The 16904-nt window shown below is 31.2% G+C and overlaps 1 protein-coding gene across 2 annotated transcripts in view; it reads right to left on the minus strand.

Moving 5' to 3' along the window:
- LOC130242243 (transmembrane protease serine 4-like) overlaps window positions 1-15508 on the minus strand; it is a 38088-nt gene extending 22580 nt beyond the window's left edge. The window contains exon 1 of one of the 2 annotated variants that reach the window (XM_056474288.1): window positions 15430-15508. Coding sequence is in view for 1 of the 2 variants with exons in the window: in XM_056474287.1 (XP_056330262.1) it covers window positions 6545-6550 (6 nt within the window). In the remaining variant the exon portion in view is untranslated. Of the gene's footprint in view, window positions 1-6544; window positions 6846-15429 lie in introns of those variants that run through there. The other variant, XM_056474287.1, reaches the window with a different exon arrangement.
- Window positions 15509-16904: the final 1396 nt, after the last annotated feature.

A 16904-nucleotide genomic window follows, 5' to 3' on the forward strand; every position in this document is an offset into this window, starting at 1 on the left:
TTTTGAAACGGAAAACCCAGAGTTTCTCTCTTTTCAGGGTTAACATACTCTGAATTTTCACTTAACCTCCTTCCTGAAACGGGGCCCAGGTAGCCAAAATTCAATGTCTAGCCAGCATCTAAGGACAACTTTATTTTGCTGTTCAAAAATGACAATGATATTTGGTTGATTTTAGGTTGTGTTGGAAAGTAACCAGAATCCAATGTCAAGCCAACATCTTGCCAATGTCAAATACTGACATTTATACAGTTGAAGTCAGAATTATTAGCCCCCATCTGTATTTTTTAAAAAAAATAATTCAATTAACCAAGAAGCATTTCCCAAGGGTAAGGGAAACAACTTCAGAGTACATTTACACAATACTGCTTTTAACAAAAGGAAACCTTTTTGCCCATCCATTTAGGGCAATAACACAATAACAGCACTGTTATTGTCTCTGTGTAAACCACAGAAAAGCAGATCTTGATCATAGATGTGAAACTTTCAAGAACTTTGGGATGCAAAACTTTCTAAATTCAAAGGAAAACAATTTCTGTTCTAGTATGTCAATGGCATGTAAAAATACCCTTCATTTAAACCGAAAACAAGATTATTTTACTTCACTGGAAAGATGAGTATCAATATGAAAAAAATTTAAATTTTTGCACGCAATTTGGAAATAAGTTTGGCAGCAACCCAGTGATTCAAACTCCAACACCTTTCAGTACTCACTAATTAATCCCTAAACGATGTCATTAGGTGTTAAACTGTTTAGCCACAGGTCATTTAATGCAACTAACTATCATGACATACCAAGATCAAGAATGTTGTGTGACAAGTTGTGAAATTGTTTGTGAATTTGTATGAGGTACTTTTTTGTTGTTGTTGATGCATTTGTACATTTGACTGGCATAATGAACATTGCACTGACACAAAACAACTGAATTTTGGGGTGTGTTGTACATTTAATTCATAAACCACAATGGGAAAACACACCTTAAGCATATATTTGCCTTTTTAAATCAAAAGAAATCTTTTCCAACAAAGAAATTTTAAACAATATTCTCAGGACACTCATTTGATTCATAACAAACACCTTTAAACTGCAATTTAATAATAGAGAAAAACATGAAACATGGAAAAACTATATGGGAACACATATTTAATAGTAAATATGTTTTTAACTCGTTAATTTTAGCTATGGCATATAGGATTAAGGGGTGTATTATATGGTCATGCAGAATAAGACATTTATGAGTGCTTCACAAAAAGCAAATAAGCAACTAGTTAAAAGAAAGTATTGGTGACCACATATTTTCTATAAGAAGACCAAAATTTGGCCACATCTCATCTATCTAATGTTGTGAAAACATCTTATAAAGCATGTATTCATATAGATAAAAAACATATGACTATTGTTTTTGCAGTAACAATACAGGAATAATATGATATAAAAGATTAATAATAACTGGACTGAATCTACTTAAACTAACGTTAATCATGTTAAAAGGTAATAAAGACTGTTTAGGGACATTTATAATGCCAATCATTAAGTATATTGCACTGCATTACACATTTTAGTCTTAAAGAAGGCTTTGAACCTATAGTTATGGGCAATTAAAATAATTTTACTAAGAAACATTATTAGAAATTATTGATATCCACATGCACTTTAGTCTGTATAGCCAGTTTTACTGATATATAGATCTCTATATAAAAATAATAATAATAATAATAATAATAATAATAATAATAGTAATAATAATAAGGTATTGAAATAATTAAACAAACAAACAAACAAACAAATAAATAAATAAATAAATAAATAAATAAATAAATAAATAAATAAATAATGTAAATAATTATTTGTTTGTTTTGATATTGTCTCTGAGCTTGTCGGGTTGACTCAAAGGTTAGTAAAAAACAATCCGCTCAAAAATAGAAAATTAAAAATCCCCCAATGACAGTTTGGTTGGTAATAGAGAGTCAGAGGCAGGATTTAGTTGCAAGAAGTTTTTTTTAAATAAAAGGAAAAACATAAACCATGTTAAACAACACCACATTAGACATACAAGAACCAACCCTGTGTCAAACCACAGACATAAATACTAAAAGACAAAAATTATAACATAATCAAGACAAAGGTAAACCCAATTATTAGTGATTAACTAATTCTTCCTCATAATTATAACATTAATCAGATATTTAAACATACTAAATTAGTAACAAATACAAACTAGAAATGGGAACAAAGGAAAAAAGGTAATTCAAGCAAGTACAAAGCGACAAAAAACAAACCTGACACCAATAGATATTAAAAAATATTAAAAGCGCATTAACATTTAATAAATTCAACAGTGTCTCAATATAATAGTATTCTGTAACACTTGTCAGGGAAATAAAAAATAAACAATTACCCTAATCATCATAATCACAACACAACTATATGAATCATCATCCAATAGTGCAACATTATGTAGTTCCTGTTGTTGCTAAATAAATAAATAAATAAATGAAAATAAATAAAATAATGAAAGTAAATAAATCAATAAAATAAACAAAAAAATGTATGAAAACAAATAAATAACTAATGCAAATAAATAAGTAAATAATGAAAATAAATAAATAATGAAAATACATAAGTAAATAAACATTTTAATTTTAATATATGAATAATGGAAACAATGGATATAAATAATGAAAAAAAAATGAAAATAAATAAATAAATAATGAAAATAAATCAATAATGAAAATAAATCAAAAAAATAAAAAAATTAAAATAAATAATGAAAATAAATAATGAAAATAAATAAATAAATAATAAAAATAAATTAATAATAGAAATAAATAATGAATGTAAATAAATGAAAATAAAATAATGAAAATAAATAAAATAAAATAATGAAAAAATAAATAATAAAATAAATGAAAATAAATAAATAAATAAATACATAATGAAAAGAAATAAATAATGGAAATAATGGATAATAGAAATAAATAATGCATATAAAAATGAAAATAAAATAATGAAAATAAATAAATAAATAAATAAATAAATAAATAAATAATGAAAAAAAATAATGAAAATAAATAAATAAATAAATAATGAAAATAAATAAATAATTGAATTAAATAATGGATATAAATAAAAAAATAATGAAAAGAAATAAATAATGAAAATAACTACATTAAAATAATGAAAAGAAACGAATAATGGAAATAAATTTATATATATAAAAGTGAGGATTGTATGAAGAACTTCAAAAGCTTACTAACAATGTCAACTATAAAAACGAAAAAATGTGAAGGATAGTTTGAACATTCAACTCATCCAGTATACCAAATAAATACATAAATATACATCCAGTAATCAAAAAAAAAGAGAAAAAAACTCAAGACCGTACCTTACAAGCCCAAATTGGAAGATATTTCTCAGGTGAGAAGCATCAAAGCAGACTCATGCTAAACCAGATTAGTTACACATGCCAATCTGCTGCCAAGCTTTGCAGACTGCTGTTAGTAATATATCAGATTTAGCAGCTGAACCTGAGGTTAAATGCACCTTAATTCCCAGGAACTAGATGTATTCAAATGACTGAAATGCAAAAGAGGATTTTTGACCCACTATGGATGTATCGTGTGTACAGTAGTCAAAATATACCATGAACAAAGCAAAATATATACAATATATATATTACAATATATTGCCAAATGAAGTTTAACAGAGCAAGGGAATTTTCACAGTATATCTGATCATTTTTTTTATCTGGAGAAAGTCTTATTTGTTTTATTTCGACTAAAACAAAAGCAGTTTTGATTTTTTTTAAAAACATTTTAAGGTCAAAATTATTAGCCCCTACAGAACAAACCATCACTATACAATAGCTTGCCTAATTACCCTATCCTGCCTAGTTAACCTAGTTAAGCCTTTAATTGTCACTTTAAGCTGTATAGAAGTGTCTTGAAAAATATCTAGTCAAATATTATGTACTGTCATCATGGCAAAGATAAAAAAAAAATCAGTTATTAGAAATTAGCTATTAAAACTGTTATGTTTAGTGTTGAAAAAAAAGCTCTCCGAAATTGGGGGATAAAATAAACAGGGGGGCTAATAATTCAGGGGTGCTAATAATTCTGATTTCAACTGTGTGTGTGTGTGTGTGTGTGTGTGTGTGTGTGTGTGTGTGCGTGCGTGTGTGTGTGTGTGTATATATTTATAAAAAAACCCAAAGGATATAGATCGGGACATTGTAATATCTATCCATCCATCTACCTATGCAAATGCTATAGTCCACCACACTCACTCACAAAAACAACTCATTACTCATTACTGTTTTCCTGCACCACAGATTCGGTTTCTCAAATTCTGATTTGCTACATTTAAAGATGTATCATTTTCTTAAAAGTTACTTTGGCATCAAGTTAATTAAATTTTTTAATCAATGAGTGAGCAATATTTTATCTTTCCTATAAGAGCTGCATAAACAAGACTGTTAAGTTTTTGTTAATGTATTTGTTTTTTTATGTGAGAAAGTAATACTAGTTTTATTCTTAATCAGCTCTGTGTTTTTCAGTGAATCAGTGAGTAACTTATTTAATGACTTATGATTAAATAATGACATTCCAGAATTATTCAACTGCTTTTGAGTTCATTTTTAAAGGTCTTCATAAATGTAATTCCTCAATGAATCTTCATTCTTCATTGTTAAACAAATCTAATGAATGTATAATTATGACTGTCACTTGCTGCCACCTATTTAGCTAACACTGTTAACATGCTGAAACAACAACAACAGAATAGCATGCACTAATTTATAATATTCAAACTACAGGCAAAAAGAACCTGGATGAACTAGACTACTACTACCAATAAGATTAAGTAGTCTGCATACAATAGACATTTTCCTATCACAAGTGGCCATACAATATAATTTGTGAATCTCTTTTAACAGTCACTGTAATTGCTAATTAAAAAGAAGTGCCCATTCAGAGAGTATTTGATTTCAGACATAGAAAACACAAACAGACACAGTGATGCAAACTGTACAAAAAAAAATAAATAATAATAATAATAAAAAACGGTTGTTGGGCTTTTATCTCCGTACATTTATAAAACCGTATTTTAAAAAAACAAAAAATAAATAAATAAACAAATAAATACATACATGGACAGTGTCTGTGACATTACCCAGTTATTGAAGGTAATTTCTGAACCCAAAGTAGGCCGATCTGGCCTTCGACCTCTTGACACTGCATACATTTTAGGATACTGCTTTCATACATTAGCCACATTAGGAGTAGGGCTGAACAATATATCATGTCAGGATTGATATTGCAATGTGTGAGTCCACAATAATCACATCGCAGGGATCTGCAATGTAGTCTGGATTATAGTTGACCAGACAGTTTACAACATTTGTGGAGTCATTTCCTATTTTAACCTTCGAGTGAAAGTTTATTATTTGCATGTGTTTTGAAGAATTAAATTAAAATGATACAGTGCTCTTATTATTATTATTATTATTATTATTATTATATAGTGATTTAATTTCTGCTTTTGAATATTGTTTGACTGCCCAGAAAATCCTAAATCTTTGTTTATTTGCATATTTTGTCTGTTGTATTTAACAATGCTTGTCATTTTAACATGGTATTTTACACTCCCCTACAGAATCCTTCCAGTCTTTACAAGTTAAGTCATCTGCTGAAATTGCATTTATATCACACTATATAATCGCAGTGAATGAAGTGTTTTTCCAACATCGTGCATCCCTAATTAAGAGTAAAGCAAGCAATTACGTTCACATACCAACAACAGTCTGTGTTAGGGGGTATATAAAATTCAGGCAAAACATATTTGACTGTTTCAGACTGAAAAATAAATTGAAGCCCAAAATAGATGGTCAAACCAAACACCATCAAACCAAACACCATTCCAGATTTATTTGATTACTGTAAGATACCAAGCCAAAAAAATAAAATTGACTACATAAAACAATGCAAAACAAAGCACTAAGCACTAACATGGCAGAGATGCCAAGTTCAGAGGCTGGACATTAAGGCGACCAGCACCTGTCAATCAAGTGGCCACGCCATTGATTATGCAGAATACAACTTAAACGGATGAAAAATTAAACAATTCAGGCCCCTCTCAGTTATTAAGAAGAGGAAAAGTTAGCTACTTTTCCACCATGCTGTAAACATCTGCAGCAAATTGGGCATTTTAACATGAAGAGACCATGGGATTGGCATAGAGTCAGCCTCTAGCGGCCAGCAGAGGCATTGCAGGTGTAGTCTCTTCCCTATTCAATAACATTAAGAGCGAGACTGGGTGCCGCCTGCTTTCCACAAATCAGTGGCATCCAAAAGCTATCTTAAAAGTCGTTTTCTTTCCAATGTTGATGATGGAGTATAATAAAAATAACATAAAAAAGACAATGTCTATTTTAATCAATGCAATTAATGTTAAGCCTCTGGTGAGGCAGCCTATAATAGCCCATTAAGTTATCAAGTAAACTTTGAAACGTTCCTCTACGAGTACAGAAAACTAGTTTGTTTCACTCACCCTCATGGTTTTGTCCGTGCTATTAATGTCTTCTTGCAATCTGCTGGCCGTAGAGACCAAAGCAGTCTGACCAGTGAAAGACCCAGATGTGACTTCTAAACAAGCAAAAAGACACTGCACCCCTCCCTTTCTAAAGTGCACTATACTTCCTTTCTCTTATTTCTGTAACTTCTTTCTAGTCTTATATTTCACTCAACAATCAATGCTACCCGATATCCCCTAATGCAGTTTAACACTCGCTGCCTTTCTCACAGGCTTCTGCAAATTTGTTTAGAGTTTCCCTGCCCCCGACCAAAACCCTCACCTATGTAATTGTACACCTCCGCCCATCTCACCTAGATAGGTTGCTCCTCCTCGTTGCATTCACTTCCTCGTTGGGACGAGGCCAAAACTTGTGTGCAGTTGAGAAGAATTAGAGGATAATCTGACTTCTGGGAAAGCGTGCACTCCTTTCAAAGCCGTTTTTGATTAGGAAATGGTTCTCAATTTCCTGTGTCGTTTTATATACAGGTTTTGGTGGCGATGACTGTTAGTTTATCATTCATAAGTGTAGTGTGTTAAGCCTTTTAACGAGGACAGCTCATAGAACAAGCTAAATGTGGAATTTACCGTTTCATGTTGCTGTATCAGTTTGCACGTGAGAATACGTAATCGGTTTCCGATACTGTGACCTCTTTCTCGTTTAAAAATACGTTTTAAATATTTTGTCAGAAACTAATAAGTTTACTTTCTGACTAGTCATTTGGATAATCTAGTGGCTGTTTTGTGTAAAATTGTACAAGCTCTTTCCAGTGCTTTGGTTATTTATCTTTAAAGTCTGACAATTTGCACCATACACTTAATAGTCCATTTTAATTGGAAGCACATCAACATCCTGAAATAAAAGTCTCAGCAACTTCCAGTTTATATGAACTTTATATATATATATATATATATATATATATATATATATATATATATATATATATATATATATATATATAATTATTATTATTATTATTATTATATATATATTTTTTTCTATTTGCACTTTAATAATCTACATTTCATTTTAATAATCTTGTAAGTACAATTCACTACTTCTAGTTACTTGACACTGCCCTGGAAGATGATGAGAATAATAATCAGGGGTGCCGCTGGCCAGTACGGGCCCTATGAAAACATTTCATGGGTGAACGAAAGTGCGGAGTGGAGGTGGGTGTTGCGGGTAAGAGTAAAGAGGCCCTAATAGTATCTCTGGGTGCCACAAAACTGCGTGGGCCCGTAGAATCATTCTAACTCGATAATAATAATAATAATGTGTAAAAGAAAGAATTGCCTGTAAAACCACATCCACATAAACTGACCCAATTTGATTTGCTTCAGTTATATTTGATGTAATGAACTTGTTTAGGTGACTAAAACCATTTTTACATTCAGTTTCACTCAATTCATGTGAATTTCAGAGTAGTTTACCAGGAAAAAAAAAAAACCAAAACAATGTTGATTTTGAAAGTAAATTTACAATAAATCCACTTTGATTAAATTAGATTCACTCCATATTTTCACATTCAATTTCACTCATTTAAATTTGTTCCTGAAAATAATAATTTTGATCGTGAAGCCATATTCACAATTGATTCAGTTTAATTTGCCTTATATGATTTACTCCATTCTACTAGTAAAATTACATTTATGACTAAAACAATTTTCACATTTAATTTCACTAATTTCAATTTAATTCTGTTTAGACCAGGTCACTTCAATTTGAAGTGAAAACAAATATAAACATCACTATCAACACTCAAAAATGACTTTTGTTGCTTATTCAAACTACTTATTTAAAATGAGGTGAAACAACACAATTCTTTAGTTTTGGGGGGAGAACTTAATTGTTTTATGTTCAATTCAGTTAAATTTGTACAAAAATGTAATGTTAATTGATTTGTGTTGGGACAACATGAAGGAATTGTGTGGAAACTAGCATTTTTTATAGTAAATGTCTTTGAATGTAAAACTGTAATCACAATGAATTTACTTCAGCTTGCTTCAGTTACATTTACACTTCAATTACATTTACTTTACATCAGAAACCATTTCAGTTTGGTTCACTTCACTTCTGAAGTGAATAAAATATGCTACCCATAAGAGTACAGTAAGTTTATGTTTGTGAAATCATATTCACATTCGACTATACTCAATTTAGTTCGGTTAATTTATTATGATTCACTTCATTCTCCGTAACACTCCATTTATCACTGTTGACAACTGATAGACAATGCTTGTCTTGGACTGGTTCAAGCTGCCCAAACTAGTACTTGGAATCATATACCACAACAATTCTGAGTAGTAAGACTATCCAAAGGGTTACATTTACATTCACATTTTACTTCTTAATACCACAGAATCCACGCATCACATCATGAAACTTGTATAGAAACCCATCTCACTTAAGCTCAGTAGTCAAATAAGTAAACTTTGCTACAGTTCAAAGATAAACGATCAATAAAACAATTATGTAACCAAATCAACAATCACTTGACCCGGTTTATCGCTTTTTGTTTCTATATTTAGAGCGAGAATGGACTCCAAACACTTGAATGGTAGTTCAGGTTTTCCTGTGACAGATCCGAGTGGGAAACTGATCGTGTTTCTATTGAGGGTCAGGCGAAAGTGACCTCTCCATTCTGAATATGACAATACGATACTAGTGCATCTCAGTCTTGCTTTAGTAAGCTGTGTGTAATGAATTCCAGTGACAAGGCTTTTGTTTAACACATGCAGCACTGAGTCTCTGTATCGCCGTTTAACTCGCTCGACCTGTTATTGACACTGTCATCATTACAAAGCAAGTCACTCTGCTGCTGCCGCTGTGATGTAGAGATACTGAAGCGCCACGTGATTCAGTGACTCACTTTGTTTTTGTATTTCAAACTGCTTTAAATCTGAGCAGGAATGCAGTAAACAAAGCAAATGAGAAGACAAATAAGAATGTTGCTTAGTTGCTTGGATACAAAATGTGACCCTGGACCACAAAAGTCATAAGCAGGGCCAGACAGAATCTGCAGACCTTTATTTGCTATTAAAAATAAAAAATAAAATAAAAAATTTGCAGATTTATGTGAAATGGTTTTGAGCACCGTAAAAATGCTCGATTCCACACAATTCCTTCATGTTGTCCCAACACAAATCAATTGTTAACTTGATTGTTTTGGTTTTTTTTTACAAATTTAAGTGGACTAAACTTTTGTTCAGTTGTGTGATTTAGAGTGTAAGCTGAAAACTTAAAAAAATTAAGTAACTTATTTACAGATTTACAATATTTAAAGATTTAATTAGATTTATAATCAAAATTCCTTTAAGGGAAGATAGAAAATATTACTTGACAATAAGCTATCTAAACATTAGCATATCATTCAATAATAATGCTGATATTAATATGAAAACTACATAAATGTATATTTTCACAAATTCAAAATAAATTGAATGACAAGCTCAAAAAGATTCCACATGGGCCTACTATTTTTTAGTAGTGTCTTTTTTAACTGAGAGTTATACATTTCCTGACTACAAAGATTACCTTTTCAATGATGTATTGTCTGTTAGGAATGGACAATATATATTGACCTTAATCAGCCATTTGAATCTTTTTGGCTCGAGACTTTCGCTCTCATTCACTTCCATTCATTTTTAGACATTAAAAAACAGCTCATTCATTTATTGTATTGGTATATTTAGCTAAAAAACGTATTTTGCTACTCTGGTCTGCATCACAAGCTCCATCTTTTAAAATGTGGATATCACAGATTGCTACATGGCTACCATTAGAAAAACTTACCTATGACAAACAAAAAATCTGATAGATTTTGGTCAATTTGGTCTCCCCTTTGGGAGTACATAAAAGAGCTCTCTTAAATTAATACAACATCCTTGACATTCATTTACACTTTTTGTTATAACCTACACTTAAAGACTACTCTAAGATGATGTAATTGTACTTTTAATTATTCTTCCCCTATTTATTTATTTATTTATTTTACATTAATTTCTCTGTTACTTTCACTCTCAAGACTGTACATTCTCTTTTATATGTTAAAACATTTTGATGTTAATGTTTTGTGAATATGGGCATACAATAAAAAAAAAAAAAACAGCTCATTCTGCGGCATGATGTTGCAAACTTATGTTTTCTTATTATATTATTGTATTTTGTCTGTATAGTCATGAACACACTTGTTTGTAGAGGAAGTAGTTTGACCATTTTCAGCCGGTTATTATTCCTACCCTGTAAAACCCGATAAGTTAAGCTAACTCAAACTGTTTAAGGAAACCAATTGTGGCAAATTGTGTCACATACACATATCATTTGTGTTGATATCATCAAACCTTTAGAGTATTAGTAACTTAAACAGTTTAAGTGCAGATATAAAATCACTATTAGTTTAATTAACTTAAAGTCCAAAGTATATACATACTCAAATGGTATGGTATATCTTCTGGTATTAGAGTTAACACAAAAAAATAATTAATTAAATTTATTAATTAATTCACAACTCATTTGATTAGAGTTCTGCCTAATATAATCAATTTATGAGTTACCAAAACAGTTTTATTGAGTCAAAGTAACTTTTTAAACATTATAAGTTAAAATAACTTATCTCATTTAGTGATTTTCACTGTTAGGTTTTGCAGTGTAGTCATTTCTCCTAGGCAACAGAATCGGAGTTTCTAAAACAATCAGAAAAAACAAGCGCTCTTCCGCAATGTAGAATACGGTCAATACTGCTCATTAAAAAAAGGAAACATTTAGAGTTACATTGTGTTGTTTAAGTGTTTTTTTTTTATTCTAATTATTTTTAAGTGTGTTTTTTTTTTACCTTTATTAGGATATAACAGTGGAGACTACAGACACTTTATTAAAGAAATCAACAAAGGACTTTGAGCCAGGAATCAAACTTGGGTCACCGTGAGCGCCTCAGTGTTATATTTCAGCACACTTACTGTAACCACTGGGATTTTAGCACTGACGAATGAAAAATAGTGTTTGAGTGTTCAAAAAAAAAAAAAAAATGCTCAGAAAATGGCCATAAAGTGTAAGACTAATGTGTCTAGTGTAAATAGCACTTATTGCACTGTTAAAAATCCAGCTTACAAATTGGTAACTCAGTTTAAAATTGTAAGTTAGGTGGACATATTTTTGAGCTCAGAGTTGAATTTACTCATAAAAACGATTTAACTGCTTTTTTGGAACTGTTTGTTTAATGAAAGTAAAAAAAAATCAGTTGAGGAGACTTTGAATTTTGATTACTTCATTTGAGCAGGTACCACTGTAAAATATGAAAATCTGAGTTAACTTAACATTTTTAAGCAATTTGTAGTTTATTAAGCTTCAGTGGATGAAGTTGTGCCAAATTATTCCATAAATTATACTTGACTTAAAACAGCCTTTTCAGTCTACTTAAAAAATAATAATTTGGCACATCTTCAACCACTGAAGCTTAATAAACTCAAAATTTCTTTGCAGCCAGTTGCTTAGAAGTTTTAAGTTAACTCAACGTTATATTTTTAACAGTGTGAAAATGGGTCACAAATGATAATGCATATGGGAATGTTGTATTTGTAAAAAGTCAAACTATATATACAGTTGAAGTCAGTCAATTATTCGCCCCCTGAATTATTAGCCTCCCTTTTTATTTAATTTTTTCCTCAATTTCTGTTTAACGGAAAAAAGATTTTTTCAACACATTTCTAAACATAATAGTTTTAATAACTCATTTCTAATAACTGATTTATTTTATCTTTGCCATGAAGACAGTACATAATATTTGTCTAGATATTTTAAGACACTTCTATACAGCTTAAAGTGACATTTAAAGGCTTAACTAGGTTAATCAGGGTAACTAGGCAGGTTAGGGTAATTAGGCAAGTTATTGTATAACGATGGTTTGTTCTGTAGACTATTGAAAAAAATATAACTTAAAGAGGCTAATAATTTTGACCTTAAAATAGTAAAAAATAAATAATAAAAACAACTTTCATTCTAGCCAAAATAAAACAAATAAGAGTTTTTCCAGAAGAAAAAATATTATCAGACATACTGTGAAAATGTACTTGCTCTGATAAACATTGTTTGGTAAATATTTAAAAAAGAAAAACAAATTCCAAGGGGGGCTTTTAATTCTGACTTCAATGGTGTATATATATTATCAAATTATATTTTATGCCAACGACCATGTGGATATTAAGCAAGATCATGCTGCATGAATACATGCAGTAAATTTTCTTCAAAAACAAATTTTTTCATTAGCAATATTCATTTCTTAGAACTTCATTTGAACAAATACAAAGATTATTTTCTCAATTGTTTGATTTTTTTAAACCATCAGATTGCAGATCTTTAAATAGTTGTAACTTGGCCAAATATTGTTCTATACTAACAAACTGTACATCAACAGAAAGTTTATTCATTCGACTTTTAGAAGACATGCTTCCAAAATTGTACTTTCCTGACTGGTTTTGTGGTCCAGCATCACATAATAAATCATTGCTTCTTGCATCCTGATATCTGATATTCATGTATACACCGATTGTGTAACATTACGAGAAGAGTGCATAATACTGATGGGAAAGGAAGTAAATATGTGTATTGATGTCTTACAATTAAATAGGTTATGAATCAGTACTTATTTTTAAGGAAGTCCAGAAAGGTTTGAAATAGTTTATTACTTTAAAAAATACTGGAGCCTATACATTTAAAATGAGTTTGGAAAAGGGTTTTTTCAATTTTGCAGGATTTAAAGTGATAATTCACCCAAAAATTTACATTTCCTCATCGTTTACTCACACTTAAGTGGTTCTAAATGTTTATGTTTTTTTTATGAATGTTGGAAAAAAGCATCCATAGTAGGAACAACAAATACTATTGAAGTCACTGGCATTCATTTAGCATTCTTCAGTACTTATTTGTGTTCGACAGAAGAAAAAAAAACAATCTTGCAGCAAGTGAAATAAGAGTAAATGATAGCAGAATTTTTTTTTTTTTTTTTTTTTGAATAAACTACTTAATGTATTCCTTGAGGTTTATTTATGTAATAGGTCTCAAACTTAATTCCTGGAGGGCCGCAGCTCTGCACAGTTTTGCTCCAACCCTAGCACAACTGATCCAACTAATCAAGGTGTTCGAGATGACTAGACGCTATTAAGCAGGTGTGAGTTGGAGGTGGTTGGAGCTAAACTATGCAGAGCTGCGGCCCTCCAGGAATTGAGTTTGAGACCATTGATTTATGTTATTAATTACGTTGATGTTACATGACACTAATATCTGGTAAAAAAAAAAAAAGATGTTATGTGTTAATTGACTGATTTCCACTATATATAACTGTTCATTGAAGTCTTGCTCTGGTGGTAATATACTGTATGTGCATTTGTTGTGATACCACATGTATCAAATCGAACCATTTTTGCAGCTTAATTAAATAAACGCTTTCTGTTTCAAATAAGGGTTCGTTTTAAACACAAATGTTTTTTGAACATTCAGATACATATTCTTTTTGAATAAAGATAACGATAAAAAAAAATACATTTATTGATGTATGAATTAATTAATAATTAAGTATATAACTATATACAGTACGATATTGAGTGCTTTTCCCAGTACTGGGTTGCAGCTGGAAGGACACAATTTGGCAGTTCATTCCACTGTGGTGGCCCTTGATGAATAAAGGGACTAAGCCGAAGGAAAATGAATGAGAGGAAATGTATATTGAGTGCTACTAAATGTGACCCTGGATGCTGAGTTCCACACTATTGATTTGTTTTGGAAGGAACAAGAAGAAATGAAGTTAACTTATTAGTTTTTACAAATTTAGGTGGATTGAACATAAAATAAGCTCTCTGTTGACAGAATTTGGCAGAGATGCAACGATTTGAAGGTAAAAAAAATCTGAATACAAATTGGCTGTGAAGTTGACCAAGTTAAGTCCTAAGCAATGCACATTACTAAGCACAAATGTTGATTTTACATATTTACATTAGGTAATTTACAATATATCTTCATAGAACATGATTTTGGCATAAAAGAACAGCAATTTTTACCCCTACAATGTATGTTTTGGCTATTGCATGCAATGTTAGAAATTCAACAGAAACAAATTATTTTTAGAGTAATTTGTTTAGACTTATTTAGAAACTAGTTTTACAACACAAAATTAGGTCTTTGTTGAACAATAAGAGCTGCAGTTGGTAGACAGCTAGATTTATAGTAATTAGTCATATAAATGTTAAAGAATTCAAATATGCTCCTGTCTCCTTACGGACTGTCAATGCTCATCTCATTATAAAATTATAATATGCTCAGTAGCAATGCCACCTCTGATGAAAAACACAGTTATACATTTCAGTGTGGTCATGTCATTGGCCCATGAACATTTTCTGCTTGTTATCAAACTACTTCATGAAGAGGCAATTCAATCATAACTAAATGTTAAAACAACTATCATAACATTATTTGTCAATATGTGGCTCTTTTTGGATTATCAGAAGCTATAGAAATTAAAAATGTAAAACAAATAATATGTTGGGACCATAGTTTTTGTTTATATCTCTCAAAATGGTCTATTAAGCCTAGTCTACCATCGAATCAAAATATTAAACCAACAGATTCAATGCATGCGTCCTGTTCCATTAAGGGCATGTTAAACAGAATATTCTACACTCATCCTGCCTGAGGCAAATACACACTCTTAACGCAGTCTGAGTAGCATACCTTAATTAGCTTCAATTACTATAATCATAGAACAATAAAAGCCCAGTTTCCTTAAATATCTTACTAATGTATCAGATGCTGCTTTCAGAAATGTTTACCATTTACAATCTAACATAAATGAGAGGGAAAAATATAAATATACCTTACTGTTGTAAAGTCCTGATTCCAATAGGATCTGATGTGGATGAAGACTGACAGAATGTGTTGAATGGATGTGTTGAACTAGTTTAACAGCAAACATATATTCTAGGATCAAAGGTCTTTATCTGACCCTCCCTTTCTTTTTCATTTCCCAGTATTCCAGCTTCTTTGTTGATATATCCTCGTGTTATGCAATGTATGTGTGGAACAGGATACAGGGAAGTTGATTTAAAAAAAAAAAGTGTTTTGTTGTATTATCTCATCTGACAAATTAGAGCGTTTACACTATATCCTGATATGTGATATGCAGGAAAATGCGGTCAGTTTACTTATTACTAGAAATGTTATTATTTTTGATTTAGAAAAGTGAAGTGATATGGGGCATTATTGGTGAAAAGATCAATTTAAAGGTCAAAGAAAAATATGATGTGAAAATGTATTTCCTACTTAGTTGTCAAATGCAACTATATATATATATATATATATATATATATATATATATATATATATATATATATATATGTATATATACACAAACACATACACACTCACACTCACCTGCCACTTTATTAGGTACACCTTACTAGTACTGGGTTGGACCCTCTTTTGCTTTGAAAACTTAATCCTTCATGGCATAGATTCAGCAAGGTACTGGAAATATTTGGAAATAGAAATGTTGCTGCAGAATTGTCGGCTGCACATCCATGATGTGAATCTCCCCTTCCACCACATCCCAAAGGTGCTCTATTGAATTGAGACCTGGTGACTGTGGAGGCCATTTGAGTACAGTGAACTCATTGTCATGTTCAAGAATCCAGTCTGAGATGATTCACGCTTTATGACATGGTGCGTTATCTTCCTGGATGTAGCCATAAGAAGATGGGTACATTGTGGTCATAAAGAAATGGACATGGTCAGCAACATTACCCAGGTAGACTGTAGCATTGATACAATGCTTAATTGGTACCAACGAGCCCAAAGTGTGCCTAGAAATATCCCCCACACCATTACACCATCACCAGCCTGGACCGTTGACACACGGCAGGATGGATCAATGCTTTCATGCTGTTGATGTCAAATTCTTAGCCTACCATCTGAATGTTGCAGCAGAAATCAAGAGTCACCAGACCAGGCAACATTTTTCAAATGTTCTATTGTCCAAATTTGGTGAGCCTATGCGAATTGTAGCCTCAGTTTCCTGTTCTTAGCTGACCTGGTGTGGTTTTCTGATGCTGTAGCCCATCCGCCTCAAGGTTCAACGTGTTGTGCATTCAGAAATGTTTTTCTGCATACCTCAGTTATAATGAGTGGTTATTTGAGTTACTGTTGCCTTTCTATCAGCTCGAACCAGTCGGACCGTCCTCCTCTGACCTCTGGCATTAACAAGGAATTTGCACCCACAGAACTGCCGCTCGCTGGATATTTTCTCTTTTTTGGACCATTCTCTGTAAACCTTAGAGATGGTTGTGCATGAAA

This window comes from Danio aesculapii, chromosome 15 (genome assembly GCF_903798145.1).
Source record: "Danio aesculapii chromosome 15, fDanAes4.1, whole genome shotgun sequence".
NCBI lineage: Eukaryota > Metazoa > Chordata > Actinopteri > Cypriniformes > Danionidae > Danio > Danio aesculapii.